The sequence below is a fragment of the Cyclopterus lumpus genome, chromosome 17, assembly GCF_009769545.1.
Source record: "Cyclopterus lumpus isolate fCycLum1 chromosome 17, fCycLum1.pri, whole genome shotgun sequence".
NCBI lineage: Eukaryota > Metazoa > Chordata > Actinopteri > Perciformes > Cyclopteridae > Cyclopterus > Cyclopterus lumpus.
Genome location: NC_046982.1, coordinates 20072378 through 20088129, shown reverse-complemented (window position 1 = coordinate 20088129; position 15752 = coordinate 20072378). Strand labels below are relative to the sequence as shown.

Sequence of the window (15752 nt, the reverse complement as noted above, 5' to 3'; positions counted from 1 at the left end):
GCAACGCTCTTCAGCAGCTATATTCACTTCTTATGTATTTCAGGGGATATGCCTGCAGTTTGGTCTTCAACCAATGAAACGCATGATCAGCATCCAGGTCAGGATTAACAAGGTCATGTGATTGCTTTGGCTGCATCTCTGGGGTCTAAACGCACTTTTCAACCTAATATGAATGTTAGCACTTTTACCCCGGAGTTGTTGTTTTTTATTATTTCAAATCCAATATGCTGTGGGGTACAGAAAACAACTGACCACCGTCCCAATATGTTTTGGGGCCCACATGGTACACAGGATGCTGCCGTGTAACTGTTAATTACAATACGACTAAGCCAGCGATCAGGACCACGATGCAAGAAGAAGAAGAAAAAAAGACCTGGTTGAGAAACAAGAGTCTTTGGTAATATCCATGTGTGTGAGTCACATTTAATCCACACACACATATTTACAGTAAACAAAAGGTGTTTGCTCTGGAACTGTAATCAAAGCTCGTGTCAATCACCGATCTTCCGTTCCTATAAACCCACGTCGATGGTCGTTGCTCATCCTCAGCTTGAAGCATGCGAATGAGGGTCGACGCCATAGCGTCATTGGCCTCTGTGAAGTAAGCACCACCTCTCTGTGAGAAGCGGATAATAAAGCACGGACAACGCTATCTGCTTTAATTCATACGCAGGCAGAGAGCGATCTGCCTCGGGGGCGTGTCGGGCCTGACTAAGCAGAGTGAGCGAGACGTGGACTCGTCTGCAGAGAGCCTTCCCACGAACCCACTGAGGAGACAACACACATCTCTACACCGACGTACGCAGACTCTAGATCATCTTTTCACATCGACTCGACCTCACAGCTCCCATTTGACGAGTAGACGGCGAAACAGGGATTCTAAAGAAACCCGGACGATCGCAGCATCATCGGGGGACTACCAAAGCATCCGCCATTAGGGAGCGCGAGTTCAGCTACCAAAGCTGCGGTTTCTTTATAACAATTACTGTCTTAGGTGTTCAGGGACAAGTGTCTTCAAAAAGGAACGTTCCCCCGTGGCTCTCGTGCTTTAGAGACTCCTGATAGACTTCGTCGGGCGGATACGAGAGAGAGGGAGGCGGAGAGGAAGATGGAGATGAAACAAAGTAGGGATGAGGACAGAGTTAGAGAGAACGAGAGATGCACCCTTTGGCTTTCCGGTGCACATAAATTATTGGACTGCTGCATTGGTTAACTGCACAGAGGCTGTACACTGTATTCTGAGCAGGGTTGGGAGGTCACGTTAAAAATGTATTATATGACATATAGCTAGTTACTTTCATTTGAATGTGGGGCTGCACCAAACTATTGCTTATTTCATTGATTAAGCTAATGTTTTTATTTTTTTTTAACTTGAATTAATACTTAAAATGGTTATAACATGGATTTATTTCACCACTGGAGTAACTTAAGTAAATCAAAACAATCTGTAACGTTAAAGTTACTCAGGGAGAAAACTCACACATTGATGTTTAAGTAAAAGTAAAATATAAAACAGCTGAATAACAATGTCACATGACGCACGGTGTAACTTGAGGTTACCATAAATGACTTTTACCTTGTGGGCAGTGAGGAAACATTTAGAAACTCAATTTCAAGTGACTCCAACTAACAGAAACAGGTTCCATGTGTTGATAATCTTAACATATTGTGTTTAGGTCTGTATGAAAGTGAGAACATACTTTACAATATCACCGTCTGTGCAAAAGGTATTCCTTTATACCAAAATAACCGCAGAAGTACGACCAGGCTTTATAAAACGGAGAGGGTCATGTTGTTCCCTTGGGGGGGGGGGGGTAATCAAAGCACAGAGGTCCATTGGTGGAGCCATTAATGCATTCACATGCGGTGGTTACCACTTTGTAATTAAACCGTCTGCTTTATTACAAAGTAGCCTGGTGTGGACGAATGAAAAATTAAATCTCTGCTATTTGTGCCAATACTGGGACAACAGCTTAAAACAAAACATACAAATCTTTAAGTTCTGCATGCAACAGATGTTAAGTCACAAATAACGTGCAGTTGTTCTGGTTCGTTTAACGGACGTCATTCCAGGAAAAAGGAACATTTTCCCATCAAACTAGTATCGTGTCGTGTCGGGCAAAGTGTGAATCAGCAGCATTGGAGGTTTACTAATCTGCGGGTACGGAGGCGGAGACGGGAAGGGACGGACTGTGCCGCGGAAACAGGGACGCTTTGAGAGATAAGCACGGTTACACAAGAAGAAGAGAAGAAAAAAAATGCAAAAACCAGATGAGTCACCACTCCTTTCCTTCGCACGTATCAGAACAACACTGTTCAGGTAAGGTCATTACAATTACAGATAACAATACAAGTGACAGCCTCCCAACGCGGTGCACAGTGTGAGATTGTGTGTGTTTTCACTATCTGCTGCAGGTTTGCACAGTTCTGTCAACGTCCCCCCCTCCAGCTCACTTAGTGGGGCGCTGCTTCGGCCCCTCCATTATTGTGCCATTGTCGAAAGAAAATATACAAACCACTGCAACTCTGAAGATACGGCGGCGATACAGACACTCTTGTCTGAGTACAGCGAGCGCAAGCTGAGGGGAAGCGCGTTCACAACACCTACAGCGCAATTTCTAGCAACTACACAATGCCTGCTTTCGACCGCCTCTCCCATTAAAATCCACGGGGTGGCGCGTCGGCCTCAAAGCAAAAGCCATTCATATTTGCGAGGCGTTGTCATTTTGAACTCAGGCCCCGAGTCACATTTCAGATATCCATGACGACGGACAATTTAGCACTTTTGTAAGGGGGGGGGGGGCGCGAGCGTGAATACACATTTGCACGTTTTAGTGTCCACACTGGAGGCTTCATGTCCCCAGTGAAAACCACTACTTTATTTCCTCCAGTGACACAGCCATAATGAGTCTCAGAGGAGAGCATTGTTACAACAAACAACCCACCCCTGGAAACACAAAAGGAAGACAGGAAAGACGGATTAATGTTACAGCTGTCGGACCAATCCCCAAACACACATGAAACCTTAAACCTGCAACAGCCCCGTGTTGTTGTTGTTGTTGTTCTACTAGCTGTGAGAAATGTAAACGTACGGTCCACTGCAGAGGGCCGTTGCTTATTAAAAAAAACAATTGCGCGGTAAAATGAGATTTAATTGTATTAGTTTGTAAAGAGTTGACGAATGAAGGGCAAGAAACCAGCTGATTGGACGCTGCATGTCACATGGAAACGGAAAACCGTCGTTTTTTGTAGCCGTGTGAGCAAAAGTGGACGTGCAACAGAAAATACGCTCGCCGTCATTGAGTAAGACCGAATGAGATGAATGTACTTACACAAAACAGAAGAGCTATTTGTGGGCTATTTAGAAGCCAATCGGAGCAGAGTGGGCTTTCTCTTAAAGAGACAGGCGCTAAAAACAGAGCGTTTCAGACAGAGGACAAAATAAAAATGTTCTTGTAGAAACCCCAAAAAATTAACATACTATGTCCCCTTTTCTCCTAAAATATTCAGGGAAATAAATATCATCATGCTCACGTATTGATTTTGGAAGTATGTCCTAATATTAACCGATTCAATATATGGACCCTGCAGGGTAATGCGGTGTCCTTCACATATGCTCGACGGTTATTGCCGATGCACACGTAGAAAAAAAATTAGTTTAGAAACAAAAACACCTAAAAAAAGGATGAAGAAATTATAGGACGTTGGTGAATTGCACACTCCGTTTGTGGTACCGGCGTAAGGAGCGCGAGTCGCAGACGACTGTCATGGCAACAGGCTGGCCCAAGGGTAGCGAGGGGGCTGGATTTTTAGAGAGAACGAACACATTTGATCTACTCAACCTTCTGATGATAAAGACAAAAAGCAGGTGTTTAGACGTAGATCTGAAGGTCGTTAAATGTTTAGTTTTTCATTATTCATGTGAACGTATTGGTACATGTTTGCTAATGGCACTTTAGTCATTGCAGAGAGCATGAGAAATATGGACTTAATTGGGTTTTTTTGTTGTTCTTTATTAATTTGTAGCTATAGCGGGCCACAAAATGCTCATCGGCGGTCTTAATTCTATTAACCATTTTCAATTTACGACCCTCAATAGTGCATTGCGGTAGATGAGATGATTTATTTAACTGTTGTGTAACTGGTGTGCAATAAGATCACAGATGGGCTCAGTATAGGTGGACAAAAAAAATGAATTATGAGTTTTCAAAGGGCAGTCACTGTACTTGACCTTTCAACCTGGGAGTTACCAAGAAAGATATAAGAAAAACAGAAGCAGGCGGTTTAATTGTGAGATATTATATTTCATTTAGATGCTACTTGAGCTGGAATAACAATTTACAGCTGACATGCTTCACACATCTTCAGCCATCAGCTTTTTAAATGTGAATATTTGCTGGTTTTCTTTAGTTTTCTTTGACATTAAAATGAATTTGTTTTAATTTAATTATTAGATGAGTTCATAAGGATCTTTTTGTTTCGTTTTTTTTAAGAGGAGTTTTTTCGTGCTTCGTATTTACATACAAAGTAAATGCATAGACGCCTATAGAATATGTGTATAATAAACCGCAGATGACACTATTTTGAGTATTGATGAAGCAGCTACGATGTTAGCACAGCGTAGCATCTGTCGATTCAAACTCCATTCAGGAAACAAAAACACTAAATAAATGTTGCTTTCTGACGTCTGACAGATCCGACAGCATGAATTAAAACTTTTAAATTCTGCATCATTATGTGGTTGTTTCGGCATCCTTTTTAAAAAAAATCCATTTATTCCCCTTAAATCACAGCAGATCTGTTTATTTGGGGGGTCACTGCAGTGTAGTTAAACCAGGCCGCATGTAGCTTCCTTCGTGAGAGTTGAAATTCAACTTTAGGAGCATTTTGGTATGAAACTACCGGTGGAATCCAATCATAAAATGGGAAATATCAAATACATATTGTTTCACATGTCGCTGGAAAACAGTGTGTAAAAAAACTAACTTTTTGTAAAGCCTATTTGTGATGGTATCTCTATTTCTAGCAAGATTGAATGTTCGCAATAACTCTAGTGTTTAAGGGCCGTTGACGATGGATTATGTTTTTTTTTTTTTTTTTTATAGGAGCGTTATTTGTGATTTTTCCTATCCTATATTTTATGTTCTTAACTTTTGCAGTACTTTGCCTGTGCTTTTATTTCCTCTTAATATCTTACTCTAACACCAAGGCAATAAAATGTTGAACATATTTCAGCTGACACTGTGCGTCAGTTTCGATGATGTTACACACAGGCTGTAAAAGAAATTAGAATAAAAGCATAAAAACCCTTTTGTGAAGCAAAAGGATATTCTGGATTTAGCATTAACTCCAAATTAAAGGATTTTGAAACGTAAATTGTATTGGCCATGGTGGTTAAAAGCACAAATGGAAAAAAAAAAAAAAGGGACACAACCCGACAGCACATTGTGTACCAAGAGCACACAAAGTGGGTTTAATTTAATTATGCGTAGTAAATCAAGACTGCAAGCTGTATCGTATCAAAGCAAAAGCAGACAAACAACTTTTTTTGGGAGGCGAAGACGTAACTCCATATACGTATTATTCCTACAGGAGACGTGTGAGGGGAATAATAATAATAATAATGCATTTAATTTATATAGCGCTTTTCGTGGTACTCACATAACACAATTATAACATCCTAAAAGCAAAAAAATAAATAAGAATAACTAAAATTACAGGTAAAACAAATTGGGACTTTGTCAGTTGCTCAGGCCCTAATAAATAAAAATAATAATCATATTAAAAGCAGTTCAGGTGGGTTTTTGAAGCATTTTGAAACAAACTGGAAATCATAAATCGAGCCTGTAAAATACAACAAAAAAAAGGGACATATCGACAATTTGGCCTTTGCGTAAGTAATCCAGTTTCGGGTCGAAGATTAATAAACAAATGCAAATGAGTTCTTCACTGCACACCCCCCCCCCCCCCCCCCCCCGCCCGTTGATGACGGGTCACAATCAAGGTAATGGCAGGTGGAATGATTTCTAGCACAACGCCGTCCGTGTGATTAGTGGTTATGAGCCACGAAAAGGAGACGCCCGTTTTGCAAAAAGCTCCCGGGGCACAATCGGGAAGGAATTAATAAGCATTCTGAACATGTAGGAGGCAGAATCGATTTACTCCCGAGACGTATTCATTTGTGCTTCCTCTTTGCTTTTTTTTGTTGTTGTTATCGTACGTTAATGGAAAAAAAAAAAAAAAAAAAAGCACTCAAATAGAAAGGTGCAAAATGCTCTCAGAATATATAGAAGTGCTTGTTTTGCACAAAAAAAGATTTTTTTTTTTAAAAAGCAACATCGTCTTCAGTTTATCTGCTGTGCTGGACTTGCAAGTTAAACTAGTGTAACCTTTGCCTGAGGCATAAATGGCTCGATTATGTTTTTTCCACATTGGCGAAACAATATCTGGAATAATTGAATCAAGGGATGTTACTTGCGTACATTAACTCGAGTTCACGCAGATCAAAAATGTATAACAACAAGTCTCAACGGCATAATTCTAGTTTCAAACTGCATTACTCACAATGCGAGCGCCCGGTACTTGAGAAACACATTTTTAGGAGAATTACACTGTAAAAATGACCTCTCCGTGTTTAAAAAGTGTCCCATTTACCTCTCATATTTGCTTTGTGTTCGTCTGAAGGGGCAGTTAGGAACATTTATATTATGAGCCTTTTCTTTTTGTGCCTTTGTGCTCCAGAGATTTGGTCCCCTTTATTTCAGACCAAGGTCTGAAGCAAGAACCGTAAAAAAAAGCGACAAAAGAGTGCACGAGCGCAGATGGTTGTCACTACTTTAATTATTTTTGTGCAGAATAATAACCTTGTTTTCTCTCCATAATGAATCTTTTCACAAAGACAATAAAAGATGCACTCGTCACCAGACATACGGACATCCATTTTTTTTTTTTAAAGCATCTATAAACCAACGTTTAGGAATATTTTTTTTAGGGAGATCTACTTGAATCGCTGCACGATTCAACGTCGTTATCTGCTGTCGAATGTGAGCGCTGACACACACACACACGGTGAGCCAATCGTGGGCGGAGACGAGGCTCGTTTCGAGACGCCCTGCAGACGAAGAAAAAAAAACTGCAGTCAAGTCGGAAACCTTCCTGAGACGACGCCGAAAGTCAAATAGTTGTCATATTGCGGAAGATGTTTATTAATTTAACTAGCAAAAAAAGCTTTTCAGGTCTACGATGGAATAATTCTTTACGTACAAGATTTGCCCAATCAATAACACACCTTGTGAGTTAGCTCGTTAGGTCCAAGATCACAAGGACAATCATTTGAGTGATTATAACAAAAAACAAACCATAAAAGTAATTATACTCATGGCCCTTTAATTCCTAGTTACTTTCCGTACGATTCTCCAGCTGCTTTAAAGCAGGTAATCAGTAAATCTCTCTACCCAGAGGAGGGCATACGTTGAATACTAAATTTAGAAGACGCCATTAAACCCCAAAGTAACCGCTTCGAATGCAATGAGTCTTTTTTTCCCCACTTTACAGCTCGCCTTTTGCCATCGAACATTTATTTTTAGATTTGGTTTGATACTGAAAGCCATGGCGGGGACGAATAGACCCTTATCTCTTCCTCTAATCCCTCTTCTCCCTCTTATACATGCTGTTGTCTACTGCACAGTCTCTCTCTCTCTCTCGATGTGTTACAGGTAAGGTTGCAAACATTAGCAGGTGACTGGTGCAGAAGCACCTTCATATTTCTGGAGGTCCTGGGGCAACGGACGTTTTTTGGAGGACCTTCACAAATAAGCCACAAAAGCATTAATTCAGCACCTTTTGGTCAATGCACAGCAAATTTAGTACCTTCCTAATAATAAAAAACAGGAGAAAAAAAAGCTTCATTTGTCATTCTGTTGAAACTCCGGTTGCAGATACAGATCAGGCCGAACTAATTGCATTAGCATTAAACCAGCGGTGGCTCAGCCGTACTACTAATGATAAACACAATATGTCCAACATAACCCAGTATATGGTTCTACAAGATATTGGACTTTTTTGCCAGAACATAGAAGAAATATAGAAAATGACACTTTTCATATAATCACACCGTGACGCTGCTCGTCGTTTTTATATATGTACAAGTCGTCTTACTTTCCAGACATGCTCTCAATCTGCTCCGGAGTTTCACAACTCATCACCAAAGTCGTGAAAACAATAATCAGTGGAGCATCTTGTTTCCTTCCAGCTGTTTTGTTGTTTTTTTAAAAAGCGATCAGCTTAATGATGCAGATTTAAGGGCTTCTCGTTCACGTGGGCCGGCCTCATCGTCTGTGTGTTGAGAAGATACCGAAAAATAAAAGTCATAAAGTTTGAGCGTGATTTAGACTCCTGCGGATCTCCCAACAACACTCCACGGAGCGTCCTGAAGGAACGTCAGACTCTAACGCGCATCGGGTGAATGCTAATGTTTGAATGCTAATGTTGGAATGCTAATGTTTGAATGCTAATGTTTTCAATTTGGTGCCCCGAGCCCAAATTAAATGAATAAAAAAAAAAAGGTGATTTAATGATGTCTCCGTTCTGAATGCGCCACTCGAAACACAACGCAGCTGTCATTCGTGTTATTAAGTCCATTTCTACAGGATGATGTTCAGAAACTGACACTTTATTAATGGGAACTCTAAAATGTGGTTATCAAAAGGAGTTGAGACAGTTAAATCATTATAGTTATTAACACAATCTGCATCGCCATCTGCTGAACTGCCGAAGTCAACAAAAGAAGCTCCAATAACATTATAAAATTGTGTGTTTTTTTTTTTATTTCTCTCTTGATGTGCTTTTTTTTAAAAAATTTTATTGCATCTAATTTGTGCAAATCAGTAGCTGTGACAAGACAACGATATCATTGCTTTAGAGATACATCCTCTGGCTCGTACCAATCTGTTTCAGGGGGGGGGGGGGGGGGGGGGGGGGGGGGGGGGGGGGGGACGAGCCTCTGAATGTTGAGGACCTCTGCCTGGAAAAAAAACAAAAAAAAAACATCCTCAAGTCACACCGTGTCAGTCAGCCTCGTCTCCCCCCCCCCCCCCCCCCCCCCCCCGGCACCTGCTGTCGCCCGGGCGACACGGAGAAAGACAACTGGCGTCTTAAAGACTTGAGCCCTCGGCAAAACGCGATGATAAATACTGATTTCACACACACACGCGCGCTCTGTAAGAAATGGACAGAAACGGAGCCGAGCGGAGGACTTGAGAAATGTGCCGCTACATCCACACGATCAGATTATGATAATCAGCCTCTTGTTCACTAGCTGCAGTCGACTGGAGGGATATTTACATAAAGTGAGTCATCGGCCACTCGCGTCGTCTTTCGAGAGCCAAAACGGCGAGTCAATAAATACATATGGATGAAGACCATCTTCTTGACGGGGGACATTTGAGGACCGCGTGCCAACTTTAAAATGTAAACCTGCTATGATCTTTCAATAAGCAGCTTTCAGGATGAGATGGGAACTTCTTTTTCACCAAAAGAGATCGTCTTGAATGTCTTTCTGACGATTAGGCTCACTCTGAAATGAATTCCAGCTAGAATCTGGGGGTTAAGAGGATATACTCATCGAAAGATCACAATCATCTCAACTAGAAAAAAAAGCCCAGATGTTAACAGCTCGCTCTGACCTCAGAACTGATAAGAGGACTTCTTTGATCACTTTCATGCTCAGGATGTTCAACGTGTGGTACCAAAACAATCTTAAATATACGGCTGTGACACATCTGAATGTTTCCCGACGCGTGTCCAATAAAATCATTGGGGTTGTGAAGTGCTTCGGAAACATAAATAGACATCCTCGCCATTGCGAACCCTTTTTTTTCCCAAAATGCATCATAAGCCCAGACTTAATGGAATTCTCCCTTCATTTATTCAAGGTCAAAGCATCATCACTTCCACAGTCCTTTGAATTGTAAATCCTCTTCTCGTCTGTGTGGGGGGGAGGGGAGGGGGGGGGGGGGGGGATTTGAATAATTGAAAAATGTCCTGTAGTAGTCGTCCACATATCAGTGAATACCGAGTCTGTGTTTGGAAAAAGAAAAAAGTCAACAAAAATATCCAACCTGGTATCTCAGAAACATTTTGTTTCTTTTCTGCTGAATATTTCTAATAAACTGGAGTTGAAGCAGGTTATGACCTCAGTTTCTCTATTTAGTGAGCACGCCTCAGTGAGATTATGATCAGATACAGCACCAAACGCTATAATAATGGCATACTGGCATACTGGTACTCATCCAAGGCCTGACAAACACTTTTTTTGGGGCTATTGAGAGCACAATGCTGTGTGGTGTGTGGGCGTTGCTTCACCACAGCGATGGACGGGGATCAACAAGGCTGTTCAAAACCTCACGCCAGGTCAAAGTTCACAGCGTGTGAAAGCGAAAAGAGAAAATCCAAAATTCATTCCAACTGTTTTCTACCACGTGACGCCGAATGCGGTTTTTTTTTTTTGTAATGAAGCAATTAGCTTCCCGTGAACGGACGTGTTCCTCGAGACACTCTCGAGTGGAAACAAAACGTGTAAATGGAGACGTTAGGGGACACGAATTGAAACAAAAATCAATATTAAATTAGTGCGACATCTGCTCACACGGCAGACAAGAATGTCTGAAGATTACATTCATGCGGTCTCTTAAAAACTAGCCATCTGTGGCGATTTCTGGAAGATACAGCGAGTGGATAGACTCGATGGAGAGATAAGTAAGTTAGGTGTGTTGCTCCACGCACACTTTAAGATATGGGATACAGGCCGCAGACGCAGAGAGAATAATAAAACGTCTTAAATAAAGAGTGGGAAGGGAAACAAACAGGTGATATTACTGCCTTGTCCCTGGGCTGCCTCTTTATTATTCTTTTTGTCCAATGTATCCTTGTTTAAATAAAAATAATGGGCGATCCAGACAAAGCCTAGGAGACCTTCGCAGACTGCTTTAAACTTAAACTTGTATTCCTGCATTTGATTGGATGAAGAGTGGAGGTCACAAGTAACTGTAACAGCTGAAAAACAGCGATGCACGTATTCACGTTCTCATTTGATATATTTCATGAAACCCATTTAATTGCCGCGCTAATTGAAGTAACTGGAACTTTCACTGCTTAACCAATACAGTCACATTACTTAAAAAAAAACTACTGTGGGGCCAATCTTTGTTACTGCATACATTGTTTTTTTTTTTTAAATGGTTTCCAATGTAATACATAATTAAATAGGTATGCATTATCATCTACATCATAAGCCAACGCAACAAACCCTTTACAGTTTACTTCATTCACGCCGACCGGTGAATGAAGAGCGTGATTGGCTGCGTTGCCCCACCGGCGTGTCGGTGAATGAATCAAAGGGAACGCGGCGCCTTTTTTTTTTTTTTTTTTTTCCTGAATGATCTCCAAAAATAATCCCTTCAAAAAATAAATTGTTTCCTCCCGACTACCGAGGAAGAACTTCTCTGAAACTGATCGCTTTTTTTTTTTTTTTTTTTTGTTGGGGAGCGGCACAAAGGAATATTTGAATGAGCGGAATAAAAAAAACGAGGTAGGGGATGAATAATGGAGAACTCCCAACTTCATAGCAAAAGCAATAATCAGTCCACAACTTCACAACAGACGCTTCAATTTGAGTAAAAAAAAAACATCCTCGAAATATAGGAATACAAAAAAAAATGATGCATCTCTTCTTGGAAGCCAAGCTGTCTCAAGACATCACGCAGCGAGCCAGTAACGGACGTAACAGAGATAGAAGTGAAACGCACAATTTGCTCTCAGCACAGCGCACAATGCAGCAACAACAACAACAACAACAACAACAACAACAGCTCTCGTAAAGCACCGACAACACTTATAACAACGGCAACATTAACGCAGGTCTATTTGAGAGGACCAGATGCATTAAAGCCAGCCATGTGTTGCACATAAATTGCTCCGGCAACAATAAAAAAAATAAAATTTAAAAAAAGCACACCTGACCATAAAAGAAAGAGACGGGGGCTGTCAGGAGATACAGCGATAAAGATAATAAAGAGTACTCACCGTGGAGAAGTTCACCGGGTAGCAGTCCTCTCCTCGAAAGGTGCACTGCAGCAGCATCTCGCCGATGTCGTGACCCGTGCGGTTGTAGAAGTCGGTCATGTTGAAGAGTTTGGGCTTGAAGTTCTGGAAGTTGGCCTTATCCTTCAGGGCGGCCAGCACCTCGGGCTCGGCCAAGTGCGTGTTGGCTATTTGGTAGTTGTTGTTGAGCAGGGCCAGCAGCTCGCCCACGTGGTACAGGTCGTTCCTGGTGATCTGGGAGAAGCGGAACTCGTTGAGGTTGCAGAAGGTGACGGCCGGGAACGTGAGGTTGGTCGCCGCCACCTCGTCCAGCTTGGTGACGTGCGGGTACTCCAGGTAGTACGACACCCGGTCCACGCAGACCAGCATCAGCAGGCTGAGCGAACCGAGGAACGAGAGGCTCCAGAGAAACCGCCGGAATGTCATGTGGCCATAGGCGAATATGTGACTCATGCCATGGAGGGTGGAGATGTTAGCGAACGCCTGCAAGTTGGAGGGCCTGGTGCTTTCGATGCTTTCCTCTGAGCTTCCTTTCATGGCTGCAGAGGGATGCTCAACACTGTCTGCCGGAGGAAAAAAAAACTTCAGGTGGAAGAAAGAAGAAAAAAAAAGAAAAAAAGACTTTGCTTAGCAACAGCAAAAAAAAAAAAAAAAAAAATCCAGAATCCAACCCGGCGGTGTTTTTTTTTGGGGGGGTGTTTTTGGCACTGCTGCTTCTTTTATTCCCCTCAAAGAAGTGGTAAACGCCAACAAGAAATAGACAACTTTAAAACGGTTGTCAGTCTCTGTAACAGTTTTCTTTTCATCACAATTCACCTGCCGCTGGCTGTCAGCTGTTCCTGTAGTCCCAGGTCTCCCCCCCCCCCCACCACCACCACCACCACCACCCACCCCCCCACCTTCTCTCTCTCTCTCTCTCTTCCTGCTATTTTATTATCTCCCAACACTGTCTCTCTCACTCCCGGCTCAGCTCCTTTGTACGAGGACGGCACCAGAAACACCCACTTCGACCACAACGCAGTGCCTCCCGAGTCCTGAGTGGCGTGAAAAGGGGACGAGGACACAAAGGAGAGAGGAAAGAGAAAATAGAAGGAGACATAGAGGATAGAGGCGAGAGATGAGGTGGTGGGGGTCTGCAATGAAAAGGGGCTAGCGTTTGGAGAGAGGTGTGCTAAGCCTGAGCAGTCAATGGGACCCGTCCTCCTCTAACCGGAGAGAATGCCTCTACATCGCTGTGATAATGGGATGCGATGGGTTTTTGGGGGTTTTTTTGTGAATGGAAGTAATAAAAAAAAGAAGGAAAAAAAAGAGAGAAATGGCTCACTGGTCCCTTCGCTGCCACCTTCCTCTTTTCCCTCGTGTCTTTCTTTTTTTTTTGCTCCTCTTTTTCTCTCCCCCCGGAAAATATATATTTTTTTTAAACAGGGGGGGGGGGAGGGGGGTCAGAGACCTCCGACCAGCACGCCGATGTGCTTGACAAACCGACCGGCGTTTCTCACAGCTCCTGCAGGGGTTCCACTTGCAGAGATCCTCAGAAAAAACCACCTCTTGATGCTTTACGGCCAACCCCCCCGCCCCCCCCCACCAGCAAAACCACTAAAGACGCTTCGAGACCTCCAGCTTTAGTCCTGCTAACAAACAGATTTATATTCTGCCGTGTGGAGCCTTCCACACTCTTTTTCGCTTCCTCTCTCTCTCTCCCTCTCTCTCTCCCTCTCTCTCTCTCTCTCTCCCACCACTCCCCCATGTCTTGCTCTCTCTCTCTCTCTCTCTCTCTCTCCCTCATCCTCTTTAGTAGTCAGGATCCATCCCACTGCTGAATGGCTGCTTTGCTTGTGTGTGTGTGCTTACAAGGGGAGGGGGGGGGGGGGGGACAGCACCTTCGCTGTGTTTATTGTTCTCTAAATCTGTCTCCGCCCGCCACACATGCTCCTTCCCATACAAACGATGCTACAGGTTTGCACGTTTGAACCTTTTATGCAGAACAATTCGAGCAAAATGTACGACCGAGGTTTTTTTTTTTATCCTTCATCATTACAGAGAATTCATTAAACGTGTTGATTGCTGATGCGGTTCTTCTCTTGTGACAGCACGGGGTTAAATATTTCCATATTTCCAAGAGATGGACTAATGCCAAAAAGCGTTTTTTGGAGTCAGGCTCCAGCAGTCCGGCGATGTGGTTCGCAGTGTGTGTGTGTGTGTGTGTGACGACGTAGAGGGGGGGGGGGGCGGCGAGACCAGTAATGGAGTTTGGTGATTTTACTTTGGTTAATATTTATTTCATTAAACCATTTCCTTTTCTGGGGGTGGGGATGTCTTATTATCATAACAATAGGTGAACTGCAAAGGATATGAACCACAGCCCTTGAGGATTAAATCAATATTCTGCCCTAGTAACCACGCACAGTGACCATAGCAACCGTCACCCACACCACAGAGGTATGCGATTCAGATGAATCTGAGCGAAGCATTTCGTCTGTAAAACCTTTGAGACGTCAACCCCCTCATGTTGACAACGGTCGAGATGCAAATAAGAATGGAAAAATGACACATGATGCCTGAAGTGATGGAATATTGTGCTTTTCATCACACTTTTCACATGACGTTGAATACTATTGTCTGGCAAAACAACGTCGGGCATATTGCAATTTCAAAACTACAAGACAGGAGGCTTTTTGTTTGCTTCTTCCGAGCCCCACGAACACAGGACGAGCTCAAATCAACAGACCGAGCACATCCAATACTATTTCATATCCAAATGTCACTGACTTTATTAAGATGCTTGGATTTACAAGTGGTTGATGCTTGAGGTTATAATCCCCTCCTGCTCGACACTACTTTGTATTCACGGTCGTGACCGATTAACGATTAATGTGCTAAAAAAATTTTAAAAAAAATGATGGATGAACTCGCTGGAGTTTTATCACGTCTTCATTCTCCTCTCCTCCACGTCAACGTTGACAAACAACGACGGACTCAAAACACAGACAGAGATGGTACTTTACAGATATATAACACCGAGCTCCACAGTGAGAATCAGAACACGCACACACACACATACATATATATATATATATATATATATATTAATGTGTCCATGATATGAAGTGTCCTTCCAGAGAGAACCTCCCCCTTTAATAAGAGCAAAAACAGGAAACCCTGGGAGGTGAAACGGTTTCACAGCATCTGAGCAATGATCTGAAACGTCAACAAACTAAAAAAAAAAAGTACGATTGTGATCAATAACTAAATTGTCATATTTACATTTCCTCATATATATATATATATTCAATATCGGAGTGGTGATTGTTGTCACTCATCGTTGCATAAATCTGCATCCGACATTAAATTCCTACACTCTTCACGGCAGGCTGTTTTTTAATTTAAAAAAAAATTAATTTCCCCTTTTGGCTAACGTTGTCCCGTGTACAGATTAGCAAACTTTAATCCCGAATGCACACTATAGCGAGCGTGCCTGTCTGTTGCAGATTGCAGGATGAAAAGTGGTGGACTTTTTTTAAAACAGTGGTAGAAAGCGCGGCATAATAATGCAGCGTTTTAATAAGGAATAACACCTCCGGCTTAGAGAGGCCGGTCTGTTCCTCCACAGCTGACCCAATGTGAACGAGCCCAGGTGTGTTCATGGACTCGTT

The 15752-nt window shown here is 42.5% G+C and overlaps 1 protein-coding gene across 1 annotated transcript; it reads right to left on the bottom strand.

Moving 5' to 3' along the window:
* Window positions 1–2098: 2098 nt before the first annotated feature.
* Window positions 2099–13737, bottom strand: asic1c (acid-sensing (proton-gated) ion channel 1c). Its single transcript, XM_034555484.1, has 2 exons — window positions 12082–13737; window positions 2099–2212 (listed from the first exon to the last, which is right to left on the bottom strand). The coding sequence occupies exons 1-2, from the start codon at window positions 12634–12636 to the stop codon at window positions 2099–2101; spliced, it is 669 nt and encodes a 222-aa protein (XP_034411375.1). The 5' UTR covers window positions 12637–13737.
* Between the last annotated feature and the right edge of the window lie 2015 nt (window positions 13738–15752).